We start from the raw sequence: 23,950 nt of genomic DNA, 5'->3' as shown, positions 1-23,950 counted from the left end.
AACAAAATAACGATAGCTATGACCATAAAAATCTATTTATTATGTTTTTATATTGAAAACGAGTAAGTTTATTTATTTGACATATGTATCAAAATCTTTTTCAAATTTAACTAAAATTGTAGACGATGAGGTGCTTAATGCCCTTGTTTATTTATTTGAAAAATCAAAATATATATTTAATTATTAAAATACTAATTTTAAATCCAAAAAAACGTAATTCTCAATATTTGAATGGGTATAATTTTATTTCAAAAATAATTAGTAAATATATATTCTCGCTGATAACGGTGGTTAGTGGTTATGGCTCGACGGTTTAGAATTGAAAGTGTTGGTTGTACAATGGAGAATGGGATGGTTGGTGGCAGAGGCGATAGGTTATTCGTTTTTTATATTAATATCCAGATGAATTATATCTTAATGATATTAAGACTATTCGAAATTTAAATAAGTTCGATATATTCTTAGATGGACAAAGCAAAAATTGAATGTACGAAAAGGCCAAATAGTTCAAGTGCAACATCAAATAAAAAGAAAAGAACTTGAACAATTATTTATTTCAGTTCAGGGTTCCTCGTCTTCTTTTTTTTAAGCCGATGTCGACTTATTCCAATCTTTTAAGAAATCAAATTCTCTAATCCCATTCTATGTTGCATTTGAATCATTATGTCTTATCAACTAATTTGGTAGATTTAACAGCTTATTATTTATATTACAAGGATAAGATAATGGAATTTATATATTAAAACATATTCCAAATCAAAGTTAGATGAACCATTTGGCTTCTTAAAATATTCAAATTTTGCCTCCCCAATCTATGATTATTGTGTGGTTGGCCGACCAAAACACGTCCAAAAGTTAATTACTTTTCTCCTAATCCCAATTTGCCCACTAATTAAATTATTGTTACCAATAAATCCATTACTTTCTCACTATTATTTTATGTAACATATTTTCATTTTTTGTCCGTCTCAAAAATGATAAAATGTTCCCATTTTTTGAAACTATTTAATTTTGTAAATTTTAGCATTTTATTTTGCCTTTTAACGATCACATGGCTAATTGGACTTCATGACCATTCATTTATAATGAATAAATGAATAGACACGTGAAACTCTCATAATCAATCATATATTACATATACCTGGTTACATATCAAAAGTCTTGTTCAATTTCTTATACTTTGTTTCGCTCTGCTTAGACTTATCTCCCTCTAGAACGTATTTTAGTGATAGATTTTATAGAAACTGGACGATGAGAAATATGAACACAACCAATAATGCATTGGAGAGACCGTTTCTTATTTTGTGCCGAAGACATTAATAAAACATAGGCTCATTTCAAAGATTAAGAAAAAAAATCCACATGAACCTCAATCACAAAAATTACAAATAATAGAATCAAAGTATCATCAACAACATATCCACATTCTAGGAGGATAGATAGAGTTTTAAGCAAACCTTGCCAATATCTCATGACTGTTTCCGAAAAACCCTCGGCTTAAGTGCAGTGATGGAAGAGAAAATACGGTATCGAGAAATAAAAATGTCTACCTTCCATGTTCTTAAACCACAAAATGGATGGATTACAAGCTTGTATTTGGTCCCAAGAGGATTGAAACAAATTAAATTCATATCCTATTGCTACCAGTCAAAATTGTTTTATTTTTCCCCATTATGACGTTTCTATTTCTGTGTAAATGTAAATACAAGAACATCATAATTTACAAGTTACAAAATCACAGCACGTTGATTTGCTAATTCTCAAAAGTTCTCAATCTTGTTGCAGCACTGTTATGTAGAATGGATGGCCTTGGCATGTTCCAGATGAAGTTCTCGATTCATCGCGATCAACGCTCTGGGATGAGAGACTCCAGTGCAATGAGTAGTTTGATAGATCAAATGTGCCGGGTGAGAATACACAAATTTCCATAGGAGTTTCCCTGGAAGATAACGACTCGAGTGTAAAATGAGTAGAACTTGAAGCTGACCAAATGAAAGGCGGAACTGTATCAGACGACATTGGCTTCACTACTCGAGTTCCTGGGGTATCAGGTGTGATTTTAATGTCATTCGACAGTGACAAATCGTGCCAGCCTACTTCATTTCCAGAAGCTGCAGATGTAGTTCCTGATGAGCTGATGTTGACTGCGGAATCAGAGGGGCTACAGCGAATGGACACAACATCATCAGAGGAATTGTGCACTATCATCTTTAGTGTAATCGCATAGAAAGGTTCCTTAAAATCATGTTTTACAGTTCGGGGGCCATCTATTATCCACCATATCGGGCTACTCGTCCTGACACTGTAAAATGAAACAAACAAGATTGTATGCATTAAAAGCGAAACATGTGTATGTATACTTAGGTTAATAATTCTCATGACAGAATCCTTGCCTGCAGTGACAAATGTGATGGGAGAAAACATTTGCGCGTTCATTCTCCTCACTTTGTGATCTGGATACCAATATAAAGTCAACCGTGTCCTCATGCTCCTGATCAATTCAAATAAAAAGGAACTTTTGAGTATAGCAGTAAGGCACAAGGAACTGTACACATTTTTTTTTTGAGACAGTAACAAGCCTCTCTACCTCCATGGGATAGGGGGTAAGGGGTAAGGTCTGCGTACACTTTACCCTCCCCAAACCCCGCATATGAGATTACACTAGGTATGTTGTATATTTATTTCGTGAAACCGCTCTGAATCACTGAGCAATCAAAAATATCTATCATTACAACTAAACTATACATTGATACTCCTACTATTGTTTATAGTTCAACTATAACTACAAGCACAAGAACCTCACAAGTTATATTCATTAACAGTATTGATCACATTATGACACTTGAATACTTCCCCTAATTAATGAGAAATATAGCAGAGTAATAAATGAACCTGATCCGATATTCTCTGATGCACTCGTTCATAATGGTGAAATTCAGACAAGGGAGAGCTGTATAGATCAAAAAGCATTTCACTTCCACTGAGCAAGTTGACATCTTCCTTCTCCGAAGGGCAAAGAGAAGAAGCACTCTCTTGATCAGTTACCGACCTACAATTCTGATTTCAAAAAGGAATTCCATTATATAAAACAACTATTTGATAGGTTAATTTTTAAAAAATATATCCTTGAATTGTAATATCGGAGAGGGAATATATCCAGAAAGCTGAAGTTGAACTGTGTCAAATAAGTAAACAGAACAAGGAAACACTCCATTTCTAACCTTGAGCTTGAGAAACCATGAAATGGCTTGACCAGCAAGTAGAAAATCTGAAGGGAGGACCTTAGTTGGTTCGAGCAATGATATCTCCCATTCATTTCCAACAGATGACAATTGGTGAACCTGAAAACCTTTTGAGCTAGACCTATTGACAACATCCATTTGGACAAGGAACTCCCGCAGTCTAGATGGACGAGGGCTGATTTGGAAAGACACATCCAAAGATGGTAGCACCTATAAAGTGAATATTGCAGATACTTGTAAGAGACTTTTTTTTTTGGAAAAGCAGCTCGCTCACTTTTGATCAATACACACACCAGCTCAGGGGATAAAGAAACTGTAAAACTAATAGCACTTGCTCAGATTCATGAGACTGTTCTCAACTGGAGACATTACAACAAATCTACACATATCTAGCAAATAGCAGGAACCAACCTCTATATTGAAGTGTACGCGTAAGGTACGATATGTCATCACACTTGATATGTCTCCCATCTCATAGTATACTGATAAATATAAAGATATTTTCCCAGGAGCTGCAGCCCTAAGCCAGAGAGGCCATGAGATTGGAGTTCCATCTGCAATTGATGTGTCCTAGAAAAAGAAACACAGAAAAGATAAAGGGGTCTGATCCTGGCTTAAAATGTAGATGGTTAACATCTTTAGCCTACACTGACCTCGGGAAATGGAAAAATGCCATCTGATACTTTATCAGCCTTTGACCTCAAAGAACTTTGTCTTGAACTTTTTCTTTCCAAGCAAGCAGGAAACTGAACTTCCAGATCTTCCTTGTGTCCAATTTGGAGAAACCTTGGCGGATTGACCTTCATCTTCAACTTCTGCCAGGACATTACAGCTATCATCATAAGAACTAGAAATTTTTCTAACAAACAATGCTCCAAATTGATATTATTAAAACAACCATATATACTAGTTCATCTTCATGCAATGCATGTATCCATTTCGAACACACAGGTGCCTCTCAGTTCATATGTATCGATGTAATCTCAATTTATAATTTTATATGTATCTAAATACCTCGATGTAGATGATTATGAGTAAATTTGGTGAATCATACACTGTAACCTATTTGCTTGTATAGCGCAGATTCTTATTAAAACAAAAGAGGTGCATAACCTAGAAATATTAGGTGGTGACAATAGCAATTGAAGCTATGCAGCTTGGTGAGTTAACTAGTAACTCCAAGACTAGGCTCAAAAAATAAATATATACTCTTAAATTTATCTCTTTAATGAATATATGTTGTGGGTTAGTCAGTTCAGTGGGTACCAGCTAAGTACAAGATGGTTATACCCAAAAAGAAAAGGTGATGGAATTGAATGAAATGCTTTTCCCAAGATTTTCTCTTCAATTTCCTACCTCTTTAGCTGTAAACACAGACATTCTCTTGAAACAAGAGAACTTCGGTCTTACATTTCCAAACTTTGTTCTCAGCCTTGATTATAGTTTCGTTCATCCTGTAGTTGGGAATTACTGCTCCACTTAGAATATCCTCCTGACTAATGACTTTTCTTGCCCATGAAGTAGGGCAGGTCTGAAAACTGCCTTTCGAACACAGCCTATTTTCAATCAATGCAACAGCAGCAATTGTGCCTATTATATCAGCTGAGATAAGATAATCCCAATTGAAGTACTGTCTACAGCTTTATTAGGTGATATTTGATGATTCTTAGGGGAAAATAAGAACTAGGCATGTTTGTCATTCTGATGTTCAAACATAAGGAAATGTTTTTACATGCTGTAAAAGAACCATGTTTTTTTCTATAAAGTACAAAAGAAGAAACATACTTTAACTGGAATTTTAGATGGATTTTTCAACTCCAGAGAGATACACCACAAATCACCAACATAAACTGTTTCCGGGAGGTGATGAATGAAGCCCTCAAGTTTTGGTAAACTCTGCATATAGTCAGTCAAGTCATATAGATATGTAACTGTGACCATCCAAGTACAAAATGCTAAAACATCTTAAACTGTCTACATCACAAGTAATAAATATGTGGACATGGAAGGAAGAAATCACCTTTATGACTAAGAACTTCAGGTTATCAAATGTAGATCGTTTAGATTTCCTGTTTCCTTTCATAACTTTCTTTCTGACTAAGTCGGTATCAAAAGTACAAAATCCTCCCAATGACCCTGACAGCTTCCACCTTATACCAACTATCTTGAGAGTACCTTCTGCTCTTGGAGTAACCGTTAGCTGTACCTGAAAGTTGAAACAGTAATATTATAATTAAGACAATAGAGGGAAACTACAACCATGGAACATCAGAATCACAAAGATACTGAAAGCAAGAAATGCACATAAGATGCTGGGACAACGACACTGGTATTGCACCCAAAAGTGTGGCCTAGTGGTCAATGAAGTAAACCTGGTTTCAAATCTCAGCAAAGACAACAAACACTAGATGAATTTTTCTTATTTACATATATTTTGGTGGCAATTACTACTTCATTGACCTCTCTACCTCCCCAGGTAACGGGCAAGGTCTGCGTACACACTAACCTCCCTAGACCCCACTTGTGGGATTACACTACACTGGGTATGTTGTTGTTGTTGTTATGTATCTTGGGACCAAAGTCACCCAACACTTGTGCTAGTGGGATGTGATAATAACCAGGTGAATCAGTCCAGATGCACATAAGTTAATGTGTGAACCCCAAACCAAGTTAGGTATGCTGGAAGGTGTATAAAGATCTTGGGTTACTCCACTAATTGCCTTAAGGTTTTGAAATGATTACTCGGATTCTCGCACACATGTCATGGACCAAATGGCTAGTTTTTCAATCGTAGGTGTATTCTGATTATATCATTATGTACAGAAGAAAAACCTAAAGTTCCCAGTTCTTACAGCATCACAAAACAGACATATAAAACTACCGGACACAGACAAAGAGAGAGTTAAGAAAGAGGTAATCACCATACAACAAATTACTGATTACTTACAAGAGAAATAGGTAAACAGAACTGGTAGTTTAATGCTAGAATGAAAAGGAAGTGATCTGTTTTTATCATATGCCTCGTCTGTTTGACCAGCAAACAACATAGAGCAAGGGCAAGGGGAAAGTCTAGCTTATGATTTAAGAAAAGAAATTGTTATGGATAAGTTTTGGTGGTAGAAATCACAACAGTCTTTAAAGTGAAGATGCACTGATGCAGCACTAGAGGATGATGCTTTCCATCTCAGTTGCTTGAATTTGGCTGAGGCCTCAAATTTATAAGCTCCAGTCTTTCATAAATAATCTTTGTTGCTAGACGGTGGATTCTTATAGCATAATTCGCTAAAAATTGTCATACACTAGAAACAAAAGATTATGCCATCTTTTCCTAGAACAGCTTCAGCACCCCTCCCAAGTAGAACAGGGAGAACAAGAAAAGAGTAAATGAAATCTACAAGCAGCCAGATAGACATGTTCAAATTACTTGTCAAAAAACTCACCAATACTGTTTCACCTTCTCCCAAGGCAACATCAGCCTCCGATAATGTAAATGAAGATGTATCAGAAGCAAAATTCCTGAAGCATCAAAAAAATGTGCAGCATCATAAGCATGTGGAAAGGGGATTAAAATTTTATCTGAAAAACATAACCAAGCTGGAAAGTCAAACTCTGGAAGTTTCAATACACTTACCCACTAGTGGCTGATTTGTTTGATGTCTCACCATTTTGCTCACCAATTGAATTATTTGCATCTACATCATTCACAATAGAACTTACTATGATTCTAATATTGCAATAGTTGTATTAAGGGAGAAAAAATTTGTGAGGAAACAAACTGAAAAGCTTATCAACTTCATTATCAAGTGAAAATGAATGAAAAATAAGTACTCCGCTCATCCCAAGACTCTTAAATATATATGCTTTCTGAGGAACAATTTGACCATTTTTTGCAAATATTTGCACAAAATATCTGGATATCTGAGAGCTAAATGAAAATTATTTCTTCTTAAAATGAAGTTGTTAAAAGTGCAGTCAAAGTTCAACCAAATAATCTCTAAAAAGCAAAGGGTGAGAACTTTGGGCCAGACAGGGATTAGAAAGAGACGGCATTTTCGTCTTTTCAACAAGTAGAAAGAAGATGACATTAAACAGGCTATTGTACTTACTCGGTTCAGATACTGCTGAAGAATGTTCACAAATTAGGGTAACACCAGATATTGAAATAGGTATTTGAAGTGGATTTTTGAATTCAATGGTTATCCCAATAGCCTCTGCAAAAAATGAAGCAAGAATAACTCGGATATTTTAGGAAATTAACAAGGTAATGTAGAAAAAGAAAAATCACTATACTGATGGAAGATTTTGAATAGAAGATAAGCACTACAAAGAATACACAGCTCTCTCGGAAAATTATTTCTCTTAATCTTTTCAAATCAGTGATATTCTTGAGTCTAAACTTGTTTAAAAAAGAAAGAGAGAAAACACTTTTAGCCTAATGTCTAGCTTATCAACTACAAAGAGTGTTCATTTTCATTGTGCTCGAGTAAAACACTAATGTATAAAAGGTTAGAATTCTTTATTACTAAACTCCTGTAAAAGACCTAGCTTTCTAATGAGAGAAAGTTTAGGCAATCTTTTTAGTTGATGGTGAGCGGGTGAAAACCATCTTGTACAAGTTTGTGGTAAGTGTATTAAAACCATAAGTTGGTGGTATGTGCTAAAACCATATGTTAGTGTTGTGGGATAAGAGGATTTGAAGTGGGTAAGCCTTGGGAATGCAGCATCTGCTATATGTAGATGTTACATTATTTTTTTGTGGAGTAGAAAACCCCAAGTCCTCTATCACAACCTTACCCTTCTAATATTTGAGGCCTTACCAGGATTACTCATCTATATGCTTATATCCTATCAATTATGTCCCTATTCTGAGGGAGCTAGCTGATATTTTATGCTGCAGTATTGGTTCTCTACCCACATCTATCAGGGTCTTCCTTTAGGTACCAAGTTCAAGTTTACTGAAGTCTGGAGTGGTGTTACTGAAAAAATTGTGAAGAGACTGGCATCTTGGAAGATCCAGTGATGTTCCAAAACAGTGCTTTCTCTATCATTGGATAACTTTTGATTTAAACTTACTACTCCTTGTTGTCACTCCAACTGGAGATACACAGCTGTTTCTAGTAATCCTTTATCGTGTGTCTACTTGTCTAGCGTTCCTTGGATGCATTGCAGCATTTCTTTTAATGACACAACAAACTCAATCATGGTTTAACTAAAGCTCATCAGCGAAAGACAGGAGTATAAATTTATCAACAGTGAAATAGGATCGGTCACTTACCTCCAGCAACACAAATGTTTGATTCTTTAAACTTCTTTGGCAACATTTTAGATTGCAGTTCCAGCCAATTACTCTTACTTGACATTGTTGGAATCATGTCTTCCTCTAATGATCGCCACAGACTTTCTTTGACATGAATCTGATGTTCCAAATAGAAAAAAACAACAAAGATTGTATCAGAAGTTTTAAATACATAAGAAACAATAAATATAAACAAAGGCATAAAAGTCCAATGAATTCAATTACTCTATTTTGCCACAGCAGTAGCAGAATGCTTCGGTTGACAGAAAGGATGAAAAAGAGGAAGGAACAACAAATGTTTAAACACTACATTTTATTTTAAATGATATAATATGTCCATTGACTTCAGTTAACCTTGTATGACACACCAATAACAGACAACAGCCTGGGTGGAGTGGAAAATATAAGAACAAGGAACAAGGAACAAGGAACAAGGAACAAGGAACAGGGAAAGAAACAGGGGAAAAGAAGACCAGTGAAGTATGAATCTGAATCATGGATTTGAATTTATGGTGTTGAGCATTACAGGTCGAAGAATTTAGTTGATTTTCAAGACTAAGTAGTTACAGTCTATTACTTTAATGAGACCCTGCTTTGTTAGCCCAGTCTTACCGGCAAAATGTTTCGAGTGTATTTTCTCACAGTTACCAGAATGCAAGAAGATGAGGATGAACACATAATCCAGAGGAAACAAAAGGCAACAGTAACGAAAGAGACTATTGAATAGGAAGACTACGCAGGTATTATTAAGTAGCACCTAGAATTTGCATCATGCACTGCCTAACAGAAATAGATAATTTAAACCGGATGACAGACAGAGTAACACGTCAGAAGGCCTTGGGCATTTAATAGATTCCAGAAAACCAAAAAAGAACGGAAAGAGAAGAAGACGACAAACAAATAGAAAAAAGTAAAAGATTTAGGAAGTACTAATTAGCTTACAGCTGCTTGGGATGCATAGGTACGATGATCCTCGTACACCACTTTGACTGAAGGGATGTTGATTACTGGTAATTGAAGCTTTGGAACCTCATATGTTTTGCCTGTTTGCTTCATAATATTACAAATAAAAGAGTAAACAAGGACACTATATATTTCAGATCAAGAACAATAATGAGACCTGACTAGATGAGAGAAAAAAACAAAGCAGTATGTTAAGAACTCTTGCAAAGCAACACATGCATCTTCAATGCACTTGTCATTGATCCATAAAAATTAAAACCAAAACAGTAACGGCTATTACAAACAAAGATTAAGTGAAACCAAAATCAAGATCATTCCATGGATCTAATTAAGAGAACTATTCTACATGCCAAGTTTTTTCTTTTTCAGTTAGGATATTTATATGAATAATCAAAACCATAGGTCAAGGAAATTGTTTCTGGCAATGCTGAAGCTAATACATATCAGCACACCAAATTATCTTTAGCAATTTTTGACAATTACCATAAAGACAACAGTGGGCTAAATTGAACTGCTCAGTTTAAATTTAGAAGCATCGCAACCTGCGAACAGGGCATTCTTTCTGTCTTCTGATCTATTGAATACTAAAAGTCACTAACACCTCACTTCTATTGGATGCTAATATAAATTTCATAAATCTATTTGCAGTTTCTGATTATTCAAAAGATTGGGTTGGAAATTGAATCTCATCAAGGAAAATTAGCAACCGGTAGACCAGTAGATCCAGAATTTCCATGATATTTTCAACTTCAATTTTTTATTTTTTCACCCCTACCCTCGACCCCCCACCCCCAAAAAAAATTTAAGTTTGTTTTTAAAAAATATTTTCAATTTCAAAAATTATTTTCTACTCTAGTAAAAATAAAAGATATTTCTCAAAAACATTTTTCATTCATAAATCAAACACTAAAAAAAATTTCCGGAAAATATTTTCTACTCACCAACCAAACATGAGAAAATAAGTCAAAAATCTACTTGTTTTCCAGGAAAACATTTTCCTTCATACCAAACACACCCCTAATGATCTTTACCATGATATATAGCCAGTTTGACTGTACAGAATAATATTTATCAAGATATATAGCCAGTTTGACTGTACAGAATATTTATCAAGAAATGAACAGACCACATAATTTTGAAGTTGATGATCTTTCCAGGAACCAACCCGGGGGGAACTCACGGGTAAGACACAGGATGTAAGAGACAGGAGGATATCAGGAACCAAAACTATGCTTACCTGAATTATCTGAAGGAAATCCTTTAGGAATAACTCCTGTGTGGTCTTAGATTGATGACCACAAGCTAGAACCTCCAACATATTTTTGATAGCAACATCAAAGATCCCCAAGAAACCATACCACCTGAATAAATGACAACCTTATTATGTTACTCCCTAATTCTCGAATAATATCTTAACTAGCTTTTATGATTATAACAAGAAGCAGCGGAGGGAGGGAATCTTTAGCTAGATTAGTACAAGGATATGGCATAACCAATGCAATAAGAAGGTTAAGACGAAGGACAAAAACAAGAAGCTGTGGGAACAATGGTGTCTACTGCCTTTTCCGAGCAGTTTTGTCTGTAGACAGGACTAATATGATCCAAGTACAATTCTGAAAAAAAACAAGGAGGTTCAACTCAGGTTTGTGCAGTTTTTATCAGTTTGACTAGGAAAGGTGGACCATGCCTGAACGCATAGTTTGCTAGAAGAAATGGTGGGGAACAGTCTCAGCTTGTATATGGTGGAACACATGGAATGAAAGAATCCTTGAAGGCAGGTTCAACTCCATTCAAAAAATCAAATGGAATTGTACCAGTTCTCTATGTTTTGGTGTAAAGAGCAATGTATAGATGATGAAGTACAGATAATGGACTTTCAAAGACTTCTGTAATTGCTTTCACTCTGTAGATCACTTTTTGGAGATTGCCAGCATAGCCCTAAATGTTGAGGAATACAAGTTACTAGTTTCAAAAAAACAACAAGGAGGTTGTTTATAACTTACTTTCCTATGTGGAAATGAACATGGTCTCTAATGTGCCTCCATGTAGTTCCCTTGAAAACAGAAAGAGCACCTTTGTATGTTCGAATTGCATGCTTTATCTGATAATGGAGACGGAATAAATAGTTATAGTCTAGATCACAGCATTTAAGAACCTATATGCATGATTGGGTGAGAACAAATACCTGATCACATTTTTTATACAGGTCCCCGGAAAGAACAAGATGAAACCCGTACTTGCGCAACATGGGGGGAGTGGAAAACAAGTAACAGTATGATGCTTGCTCGAGCATTACTGCTGAATGGAGGAGTTCCTAAAGAATAAACCTCTTTAGAACAGGAAATAAGGATTGTCATCCACCAAGATATCTAAATTGGGCATTACCTCACCAGAGATACGGAAGTATACACTGGCAGCCTCCTTATACTGATCTCTGGCCTTCAACATTTCTACCCACCAAAGACCACAACGTGTAGCATTTCTCTGACCCGATGATCCAATTTTCTGCAAAAAAGATAATGTTTTAATCCATCTACCAAAACCATAAAAAACCTTAGATCATATTTATACTACATCTAAGGCCAATAATAATAATTAAAATAAAAATAATAACAAAAAACACTTAAACCGAGAATATCATCACATAAATAAACTAAAAAGTATGCAATACAACAAGGTATTTGATCCATCAGTTTCTAGGTCACATAAAAAGCTTAACATGCAGACCTTAAGAGAAACAGGTTTCTAAACAATTGTCAGAGTGACTACTACCATCTTTTTCTTGATTTATCTAAGTATATTAAAAATTGTGAAGCACATTCTCTTCCCCTTTTTCTCTTTTTCAATGGTCGCTGGTGAAGAAATTAAAAAGACAACTGCTATAAAATTGACAGACTAGAGTAAAGTTCAAATAACTGACATAGAAGAGGGATGCGTACATACTAAATATGTAGTAAATGCATTCTCCATGCAATATTCACCATCCTTTCTCGACTGATCCAAAATGAAGTAGGTCAGCCCCATCATTTCCTGCAATATGAGTTGATAGTGTAGGTGAGAACACATTGAAAGATTATAAAACCAGGCAAAGCATTAAGCAGAAGTTCATCATTCATGTCCCTTCTATAACTCCAGTTGGTTACAGCTGTATGCATATTCACTCCATATGCATCAAAAACAAAGAAAGAAGTCAACAAGTAATTAATGTTCTAACTACTTCTCATGGATATTGGATCTCCCCTCCTCGGAAGAGTATCTGATGGAAAATGCAGTAGTTGGATCAATAGTAAGACACACCCAAATAGAAACCCAAGATACTCCAATCTCTCCCCACCAATAATATACTCTAGCTCTAGTTCAATGTATTTAACACTCCAGTTCTCTCAAAATGTTTGATATACCTTCACATTAACCTATAAGTAGGTCTTATCCCAAAATAAATTGGATATGCAACTACATTCATGAACGATTGCATGTAAAATAATAGGTAAATAAAAAATAGCTAATATTTTTAGCTCAATAGGTTTAACCGCACCAAATATGACAATCACAATAATTTCCTTTTTTTTCCTCCCAAAAAGAAGATAGCCGCATGGCAGAGATGTCTGACTGGTTCATATAGTAAGAAGATTTGCTTTATTAGCACAAACTAAGGGCCAACTTTGTTATTCGAGCAGCAACTTTGTTTTCCAAATTCAACCCAGAATTGTTAAATGTTTGTTTTCTAGAAAACCAAAAACACTGGAAGGCTGTTTCCAAAAACAATTCTTCCAACACACAATCCATCAATTCTTCAAAACCAAATACAAACACACATCCTCAGGGATCAAAATCAAAATAAAACCAACCGAAACCAAAAAAATAATAATCTGAATCCAAATGGCAAACTCATGATGAGAAAAGGTATATTGAATCTCAAATTTCTTGTTTTAAAGTCACTAATAGAAAAATACATAATGGAGAAAAACTTATCATGTCTCAATGTAAAAAGTAAAAAAGGGAAGTACATTATCCAGAGATTATTCATAAATCTCAAAGTAAGATGTGAAGGAGACCATTTACAATTTGTGAGGTGTATTACCAGTAATTTACAATGCATTACCACTAGCTGACTAGCATGTATCAATTAAATAAAACAAAAAACAAGGTGCTGTGGCTGCCTGATGCACCCAGAGGATATGAAGACACGGTGTCCAATGAGCTCATCTGCTAGCACTTGCTATTTTCCCAATCTCAATCTATTTCATGAAAATATGCAATAAAGACACAAAATGTTTCATATTTTCAGAGACATGTGTTTATGATTTAAGAATGTCATTCGCCAATTGAATAACTCTCTAGACCAAATAGACATAAGAACTTACAAAACTCATAATTGAGCAAAATACACAAAACGAACCAGGTTTCACTGGACACTCATTGTTTTGCTCATCTAACTACATGAACCAGCAACTGCACCTTGGGAACCCAAGTTAAGCAGATTCTATATTAAGTGAAGAAAATCATACCAGAGACATGCATTATCCAGAAATTTAGCTTACAACAAGTACTCTGCTAGTAACAATGGAAATCCAATACATAATGTCAAGAACTACCTGAACACCAGCATAGTGTTTCCAAGCTTTGTCGAGCTTGTAGTCGGTAGAAAGTAGACGATAGTTAGACAATGCAAGCTCATAATCATGTAACATGAAGGCATAATCACCCAAAACTCTTATTTGTGATTCAATGGAGCTGAAAGTATACCTTGAAAAGCAATCACAAAGTCTCATTAGTCATTTAAAGAAAAATGAAAACACAACCATGTCACAAACTAGACAAGAGATGAGCTTGCAGAATTACGTTGGACCAGCTGGGTTTTCTGGTGCATCTTCTTTACCCTTTCTCCACCACAAGTTTTTTATTTGGTTTCTAAAACCTTTCCTTGTTGCAGAAACCTGAAATTAAGCACTAAGTAAGAAAAACCCGATAGAAGTAACATGCATGTTATCATCAACTTCCAAGATTTAAACAATAAAATAAAATTCCAAAAACCAGGGTCAGGGTTGAGGGGTAGATACCTGCTGGTTAAGCAGACGGATTTTTTGCTCCATATGAGGAATAATATGTTTAGACGATAGATCTTGTACAAATTTTTTCAGCTGCTCAAATCAACACACATGTAAATAATTACTTATATCAAGGAGAAAGATGTTGATGACCAGCTATCCTAAGAAAGTACCTCTAAGTTCAGGCCATACAAGGTTCAGGAACAAATACCTCATCCAAGTCATCTGAGCTAAGGAAGCAACGTAGCTGCTGGCCATGTGAAATATCAGTTTTCTGTAAGACACAAGAATTTTTTTTTTCTTTAATTCATCTAATAAACAAAGATAACAAAGGCAATAGATATGATGTGAAACAAATAAGCTTCGGAAGGTTCTCTTACATAAGCAGACCATAGGTTCTCATGCTCTTCTGAGCCATCCTTAGAGGAGTTAATACACAGCAAATGGCAACAATTAGCCCCAAAAGTGCTCCTCATCTCTGCCAAGGTTTTGGTTGCTCTGTAGAAAATACAGAGCACCATTAGCAGCCACATCATGCAAAATTGAGCTCATCTTTTTGTAACCAAAAAACCACCACAGTAAGACTAAACCATAAGTCTAGAAACAGATTTAATAGTTTGAAATGCAGTGGGGAAAAGGACTATAATGAAAGGTCTACGCAAGTGTGAACATAATAACATGCTACTCCTCTTCAGTTGTGTGCCCCTTTTTATAGCTATGTTCGGCATATTCATCCCAAGACTTAAATGTGAAATCCTTGATGACACTGCATCAACATGACTTTGTGCGGCTTTGGGACTTGTTAAGTAATGAATTATATGTTGTGATTGAGCTTTGACAAGGCTCCTTGTTGTGTTTGAAGGTTATTCAAGTAAGGAGATACCACTTAGAAGATCTAGGAAAAGAAACGAATGACAAGAGATGAGATCAGAGCGTCGGAGAAGCAAGAAACAAGGAAGAGAAATGACCTATCGGCAGTGCCTAGGCTCCATCTAAGCACCACTGAGATACTGAAAAGCAGAAAAAGAAAACCGGTTCGTTCTTAGTACTGCAGAGTAAGAAGTTTTACTTCCAAAGTTGAGAGAGGAATGTTCTTTCCTCCATGACTCCATTTGGACACTAGAGCTCCGAGGAATGTTGTCTTTTTGTTGGTTAGCGGCTAGGGATGCAATTTTAACAGTGGAGAATCTAAGAAAGAGGAGGATTACCTATGCCAGTTGGTGCTTTATGTGTAAGTGTGAAGGCGAAATTGTCAATCATCTTCTTTTGCATTGTAAGGTGTCTAGTCAGTTATGGAGGGTGGCCCTTAATTGGTTTGGGAGGCAATGGGTGATGCCGGGTACAGCAAAGGAAGTTTGCAAAGTTGGACTCTTAAAATGGGAAAGAGAAGCTCGAGGCACAGTGTGTGTGTTGCCCCATTAGCAATCAAGTCGGTCATTTGGAAAAAGAGGAACAGGAGGGCCGTTGAAGTAGCAGCTAGATTTTTGTAAAACTGCAAAGCAGTGTTTTGTCTCTAGTTTCGTTTTGGTGTACTTATGAGGTCCCCATTTGTATAGAGAATTGGATCTTTTTTTGTTGAGAACGATATTTCGATGTAGGTTCGCTCCTTTTGGTATATGACTTGCATACAGAGTTTCCCTCAGTTGTTAATAAAACTATTTACCTTTGTTAAAAAAAGGTTCGCCAAGCGCTTAACTCCACAACCAGAGCCTGGTTCTGGTCAGCAGGCATTATGCTGTGGCTGTTGGACAATGACTGGGTGGTTCAACAACAGCATCTAGGCATCTGCACTTTCTAGGTTTACAAATAGCCCTTCCATACCTTATGTTAATAAGGAAAAAAGGAGCTCCTAGAAGGGTTTGGAAACATGGTTTTTTGGAAAGGAACAGAAGGCAAGGGAAAGGAGAAAGATGACATCTCCAACAGAGTTTCTTCTACTTTGTGTGAAGTCTTTCATTAGAAATGAGATTTAATGGATATCCTTTTGACGCTTTCACGTTCTGTCATCAACTACTTTACTTATTCCAGGATTATGATGGAAGTCAACACATAGTTTACTTTATCTGCATTCTTGCTAGCATCCGAGGTGGCTATCATGGACTTTGGAGCATTCTTCCAACCATCAAAAGCTTGGACTACTTGAAAGGAGGTTGGAAAGAAGATTCAAGTTCCATAAGAAGCTTAAATGGTTTTGTGGAGAACAACTTTGGAGAACGGCATCCTAGTCATTTTGTTGTTTTACCGTGAAACTAGCAACTCCAGGATTATACCACAGTGAGTGTGGCATAGAAATAACACCAAAATGTGGTATAGACAATCCCTTACGTAACAGTTACAGGCGACAGAGAAAAATTTCAACTAAAATGGCTGCATGTATATGTAATAGATCAATATTGTATAAATAGTTTATAATCGTTTATAACTACGTATCAGAGATGTACATACATCCATATACACTGTTTATACAAAGTTTATATATTGCAACAGTTCATCCTCCTCAACGAGCTGATATTTTTCAATCCCAACCAACTCAAATCTTCTCTAAATACGCCTAAATTTTAGATATGAGTTCCTCTCAATCTAGCTGCAAAAGTAAAATTAATGCAAAATGTTCCTAGCTATCGGTGTTCAAACTTTTAGATCGAATTAAAACATTTCTAGTTTCTCCTCTACCACTAAATGAAATTGTTATATGGATGGATGAGACTGATGAACAGATATTCAGTACTGGAGAAGAATTTTCACATTTTTCTCTTCACTAGGCAGGGGCACGTGGAGTGGCAAAACTTTGAAAGAGTCATACATGCCCGCCTGCACTTTGCCGGCAGTAAAATGAGTCGAATAGCCATTTTAGGTAATAAATTATGATTGGGTTGTTTTGGGTAAGGAATTTTAACTCAATGGACATTTTGTCTAATTTTCCCTAAAATAATCCTATATTTTATCCCAGGATTATTATTATTTATTCGTGTAACCGAACGGTCTCTTAGTTCATTTGTTTATGTTGGTGATGACTATTGAGACTCTTTGTGAACTTGGGGAAGTTCCATTGTATTTCTTCAATTGAACTTAGATTATTCAAAGGTAAGAATTTCATGTATGAGTTCAATTTCTCTTTCTACCTTGTTCCTTATCTTCAAATGAATGCCAATAATTCTTTTTATAATCGAGAAATTTTGGAAGGGCAAGGGCCAACGGCACTATTCAGAACTCGATGGATAATGGGTCCGTGATTCTACCCTTCTCCACTTAAATACCATACTTTTAATTGTTGCATGGTTTAAATCCATGACGGGTGCCTATCTACACATTACATGTTGTGCTGTTACACACTAGCCCAAGGCCTTGGGAGCATTTAAGTGACAAAATAACTAAACGACAGAAATGTGAGACTATAAATGTGTTGAATGACACTGATTATATTTTTACTGAAGTACTTCAACTTCCAGTCCTCATGGATTTGTGATTGTGATGTTAACAATTTCAATGTTATAATCACTGTGTTCAATTACACCGTGGAAAATTTCAGAAGGAAAGAGCATCAAACCTTTCTAATGGAACTTCCACACCATCGTGTACCAATACAAAATGCTTTAGCATTTTTGGATCCATTGAACCATCATTAAGTAGGGAAGGCAACTGATTGATGTTGAATAGGTCAACAAATTTGTTGATAGGATCTTCATCCCGTGAAGAAACAGCCAAAAGACCTATATTATGATCACCACAGACATAGGAGCATTGTAAGCCAGAAACAGAAATTCAGTTAAGTAAGATGGAACCTCATTTCTTAAAAAGGAAAAGAGAAGTGAAAACCGGGGAGTACAGGGGGAAAGTGACTCAAAAAGTGTAAGAAAAAAAAGGTAGCTTACATGTCACAGGATGGTCAAAAGCTTCATGTTCTGAAAAAGAGACCGTACGTACTAGCTCTTTGTTGAAATATTGGAACCATGACGGTAGGAACTCGTTTTGAGAAGCTTCATTGCACATCATAAGGGAATTAGTCCAACAAAATCACACACTTCCAGACAGAAAACTATTTTGTAGCTCCAAACTAGAAAGTAATTAAATGGTTATGGGACTACAAATAAAGCCAAAAACTAACTACACCAGGAGCAAAACAAGCAAGTTATTAATCTAGCAGTTCACAGTGAAATGTGAATTGCAATTTTGCTAGTCCTAAGTTTATAAGTTGATACACTTGCATTAATTATAACTTTGGAGATTAAATATCCTTCTTTTTTACTTCATCAAAAAAAAATCCTTCCTTTTTAGGATTAAAAAGAATTTAACAAATTTAATGTAACTGCATAAAACATACAGTTGAGCACACTCTCAATTTGCAGAGGTTCTGAACATAAGTTAGAAAGATCTTTCTCTCCAGCATCAGTGATAAGTTGGTTTAACCGCTCCTTTGCAACCTAGACAAGAAAACATGTCAATTTTAAAGGCAATAAGCATAATACAGGAAAACGATACCATCATTCAGTTCTCAGGTCATAGAAACCAACAAATAGACCATAAACTGAATATTTTAATGGTTCTGACCTCCAGCAGAAACAGATTTTGGAAGGAATAGGCCAATTTGACAAGAAAGTAAATGAAGGGGGAATTTAAACCAATATTTTGTGTGTATCACTAGTTCCTCCACAAAGGCAGATGATTAAATGAAAAGCTGCACTTTTTTCACAAAGATTAAAGCCTGGTGTTTGGGAACCATGTACTAGACAATGAAACACTATATTTTAGAACTTTTTCCATATTCCATTGGAAACTAAGAACTTTCTAACGGGTCATTTGAGAGGGTGTATGAGAATAATGCTAAATAGAGTGTATTAATAATGCTTGCATTAATTATGCTTCTTGTGCATTGTTTGATTTGGTGTATTAAAAATAGCAAGCATTGCATAATTTTTTTAAAAATATTTATTTACAATTGATTTTTTAAGAAGGGTTTAGAGGGGCAATTGGGTCTTTAACCATGCTAATGGATGCATTAGATCCCTTGCATTACTAATATCATGGATTTCCATGTATTAGTAATACACAATAAAGTGTATAACTAAGGCTTGAAAAGTGTACCAAACAAGGTACTACTAACACACAAAGCTAATGCATGCTTTATTTTTTCTAATACACTATACCAAACGACCCCTAAAAGATGTAGATCTTGGAATGCACATACACAAATGTTGAGGCCTAGGTTCTGGAAACACCACCCGCATACCTCACTTGTGGGATTACACTAGGTATGTTGGTGTTGTGTTGTTGTAGGTTCCGGATTTGAAAGTATATTTTTAAATGATGGAATTGATGGTTGCCATGTTCAACATTTTCCTTGCAAAGTATGCACATATTATGTAATTGGAAGCCTCTCTTTTGTAAATTATCCGGTGTGAGACATTTGTCATTTGCCACAATCCAGATGTAGCATTTGACGATATAAGGGGCCTCGGTATACAATGCCAAAAGATTGGGGAGGAACAAGAAAAAAAGCAAGAGAAACTCTTACCAAAAAAATCTCCACTAGAAAGTGGAGGTATACTGATAAATGGATGTAACATCTACATGTACTCTTCAAGTTCCAAATATTGAGATTTATTCTCAATGATATGGACCATCCTTTATCCTGCCTAATGTCCACAATTTGTTGAAGTATTGGTGTTATTATATTACTAGTGAAATTACACGCGCTTCGCGTGGGAATTTAATATCACGAAATTTATAAAATAATACTTAAAAAGCCTATAAGTCATTAAAACAAAAACACAATATTATCTTACATACAAGATTACGTAGTAACAAACATTAATAATGTAAGGGAAAATGAAAATTATTACATCTTATCATTTATTCTTAATAACATAAGCATAAATTAATGACGGTAAGAATACATACCAGGATTTGTAACATAAGCAATGGTGTCAGTGAACCACTCAACATGAGCAAAGTACACAAATATTTAATTGTGAAAAAGAAGAAGAAGAGGTTCAAAATTTCCGTTGTATTAAAATGAGAAGAAATCTCTCTATTTATAGACATCAACGGGTAGTGTGAACAAATGTTTATTGTGCCTTATCGGAAAGGTTACAACTATTTGAAAAAGTTGCAACCCTTCGGAAAGATCACAACCTTTCATAAAAGTCACAATTTTTCATAAAAGTCGCAACTTTTCATTAAAGTAGCAACTTTTCATAAAAGTTACAACTTTTCATAAAAGTCGCTACTCTTCATAGAAGTCACAACTCTTCATAAAAGTCACAACTTTTCATTAAAGTCGCAACTCTTCATTAAAGTCGCAACTCTTCATAAAAGTCGCAACTTTTCATGAAAAGGAAAGGCTAGTTTTGGAAATAATAAATTAAAAGGGAATTTTGATTTGTGGTGGCGCTATGTAGGCGGGCATAAGGTTTTCTTTTATATATATATATATATATATATTGTTAAGAAAGTGAATCCTAAGTCGAACTCAACATCAAAAAGTAGCTCATGAAGTGAGAATTGTTCAAAACAATAAGGGGTCGTTTGGTAGAGTGTATTAGTAATGCTTATATTAATTATACATAGATAATTTTTATGCACTGTTTGGTTTGGTGTATTAAAAATTGCATGTATTGCATAAAAATATTAATTTACGAAATATCCTCCACAATTATAGTGGAATAGATGTAAAAAGGGTTTTGAAGGGTAATTGGGTCTTTAATCATGCTAATGCATGCATTAAATCCCTTGCATTACTAATACTTAGAAATTCATGGTATTAGTAATGCACCCTTTAATACACAATAGAGTGTATAACTAGTGCTTGCATTAGTTATACATAGGTTGAAAAAGTATACCAAACAAGGTATAACTAATACACAGAATTAATACATGCATTATTTAGCTTAATACACTCTACCAAACGACCTCTAAAAGGATAATAGTTCATTGTCTCAATCAACAGCAGCATACCAGTATAATCCCACAAGGTGGGACCTGGGGAGGGTAATCCCACAAGGTACACAGAGATGGTTACAATGCAGTAAACTTACAATGCAGGAAGAGATGGTTATTTGTTTCCCCCGTCAAGTTGCACAGAAAACACCTAGGGACCAGCTGCCTGCCTTTCTTCTGTAGAACTTCTCCTGTTCAACATGCTCTCTTTATCACTAACCAGGTGAAACACTTTACTTTTGTAGGATTGTCACTCTTCCAAAAGTTATTCCAATTATATTTTGGGCCCCCTGTCATCCCTTGTAGTCCTCTTTTGTATATTTATGGTCATGTTAGGGATGTTCATACATAGAGTCACAATAGATCTCTTAGTTGTGATTTCACAAATCTTCACTATATCGGGTCAAAACTTGGTTTCAAAGATTCAACTTTCAAGAGTCTTTCTTGTGTTAATATAAGGTCCTCAAAACGTATCAAGACGGAAGTTGTTCTCTTAGTCATCGTGTTGCCTCTAAAGTACAATATTTTGTTCCAATGGGTTATAACAACTGTCTTTGCAGAATGTGCAGTGAATGAGATTTAACTAACTATGTTATATTGGTCCCAAAAGATTTTGGTCCTCATGTCGTCATACCCTTCTCTTCCGTCTTCGGCTCAACTCCTTTTTTCTTTTAGTCAAGAAATCCATCTGGGGCCACCCCATTGAACCCTCAGGACCAACTGCAACCAACGAAACTCGAGAATAATTTTCTCTCTCCTCTACCCTTCTCCACTTAAATAGCAGGTTTAGTTTGTGTGGCGCAGGGCTCACACATATGACTAGGTCACAAGTTACACAACTTTTGCCACTTGAACTAAGCCATGGGGTTTAGAGTTGCTTTCTCACCTCCGTTTCTCTACTATAGCTTCTTCAACAGCTTGCTACCTTCACTATGCACAACAAACAATCACCCCTAACACCTTTCATTTCCTCGTCTCTAACAATTTTGAGTTTTTTTTTATGACAAGGGAAGCCCACAGCCGCTACCCTTTGGGTACGCACAGGGTAAAACCCCCGCTCCTATGCAATAGCTCGCAAACCATATAGGAGAGGTAACCCACACTAGGCAAGCCCAGTGCGACGAGCTTGACCCAGAAGGCAAAACCCCTTACATTCGCTGGCAAAGGGTTTCAAACTTGAGACCTCCAACATGGAAGTCCCAAGCCCAAACCTAATAAAAACAAAATGTATTATGTACCTCTTCTCAATTTAACCTTCAAAATTCACGAGGACCAATTTGATTAGTGCACCCCAATCCTATACCTTTTTCTTGTTACCAAATGTACAAACATAGAAAAAGGTGGTTTATATTTTGGATGAAGCCTGATCTCATCAAGTTTTACTGGTTTGTGGAGAAAGTCACTTTTTTTGTCTCCCATTAGTAATTACATCTAAAACCTCTTGTGATTTTGTGTACCAGGCTACCTCACATATTTCCGAATCAAAGCAAATTATTACATAAAGAATTCTCTGCAATTACTTTGTTATTTAGTAGCTGCTGTTTGAAGCACTGCGGTAATTTAGTTTCACGAAAACAAAACGTTCAGCATCAGTGCAATCATTACAAGCAAGCAAATCATAAAATACACTTCTGTTGCTAATATACTGCAACTTTATCTTCCAAAAATAAAAACTGATAATTTAATGACCTTCAACTGAAGTATGTACTTGTCCGTCAAGTATTTCAGCTAAATAAAAGTACCTCGATATTGGGCTGCCGTATATCTGAAGCATAAAACAACCGCAATTTGAACTTCTTCAGTCTGTAAGGCTGATCACTAGCAGTTCGAACTGGCACTGCATTTCCAATAAAGTAAAACACTTCACAAAAAGTTCCACACACAAACAAAAAAAAATAGTATTTTACACTAAATTTGTATTGAAATGGAGTTGACCGTCGATATTATTGAAATTGCAGAAAGGAGAAAGCATTTGGATGAAGGAGAGTTGATTCTTCTGAGAAGATTCTTCAACAAGAGGAGTACGGAGGACCAAAACCACAGGAGTGATCTCATCCAATAGCATTCGGCCAAGTGTTGAGTTCGCCGGATCCATTATCGCCGGTGACTGGATTGAACTGACTCGTCGTAACTCGTGACTCGTCGCCGGTGCCGGCTCGCTTGATCTCACCGGCGATTATGCTCAGATCCAGAGTTGTGTATTAAGGAAGAGAAAATTGAAGTGATGAGAATTATGGGCTACTTGGCCCAAACCAGACTAAATGGGTGTAATGCTTATTAGTCCAATTTTTATTTTCACTTTTAAAAAAAATTAGAATAATAATGTCAAGATAAAATATTTATGATTTGTTAAAAAAAATTATTTGTGTATAAATAACTTTGATATTATTTTGTGTCATGTTTTGTGTGAAATGATAATTTTATAAATATTCTTTTTAAATTGATCTTATGTGACATTTATATCC

General features: G+C 35.6%; 1 protein-coding gene across 1 annotated transcript; it reads right to left on the bottom strand.

The window, feature by feature from the left end:
- Positions 1–1,529: 1,529 nt before the first annotated feature.
- LOC125836521 (uncharacterized) lies at positions 1,530–23,709 on the bottom strand. The gene is made up of 28 exons (XM_049515695.1): positions 23,421–23,709; positions 23,228–23,322; positions 18,871–18,970; positions 18,422–18,526; positions 18,097–18,259; positions 14,930–15,047; positions 14,761–14,823; positions 14,562–14,642; positions 14,344–14,438; positions 14,097–14,247; positions 12,445–12,531; positions 11,887–12,006; positions 11,687–11,815; positions 11,505–11,602; positions 10,739–10,862; positions 9,481–9,588; positions 8,518–8,656; positions 7,349–7,453; positions 6,874–6,934; positions 6,683–6,758; positions 5,263–5,448; positions 5,028–5,138; positions 3,896–4,057; positions 3,654–3,812; positions 3,222–3,452; positions 2,893–3,057; positions 2,394–2,491; positions 1,530–2,302 (listed from the first exon to the last, which is right to left on the bottom strand). Exons 1-28 carry the CDS (start codon positions 23,578–23,580, stop codon positions 1,771–1,773), a joined length of 3,822 nt encoding a protein of 1,273 aa, XP_049371652.1. The 5' UTR covers positions 23,581–23,709; the 3' UTR covers positions 1,530–1,770.
- Positions 23,710–23,950: the final 241 nt, after the last annotated feature.

Source organism: Solanum verrucosum, unplaced genomic scaffold (genome assembly GCF_900185275.1).
Source record: "Solanum verrucosum unplaced genomic scaffold, falcon-dt-bn FXZP01000284.1, whole genome shotgun sequence".
Classification (NCBI taxonomy): domain Eukaryota; kingdom Viridiplantae; phylum Streptophyta; class Magnoliopsida; order Solanales; family Solanaceae; genus Solanum; species Solanum verrucosum.
The sequence above is the reverse complement of the archived record's forward strand: the minus strand, read 5'-3'. Positions and strand labels throughout refer to the sequence as shown.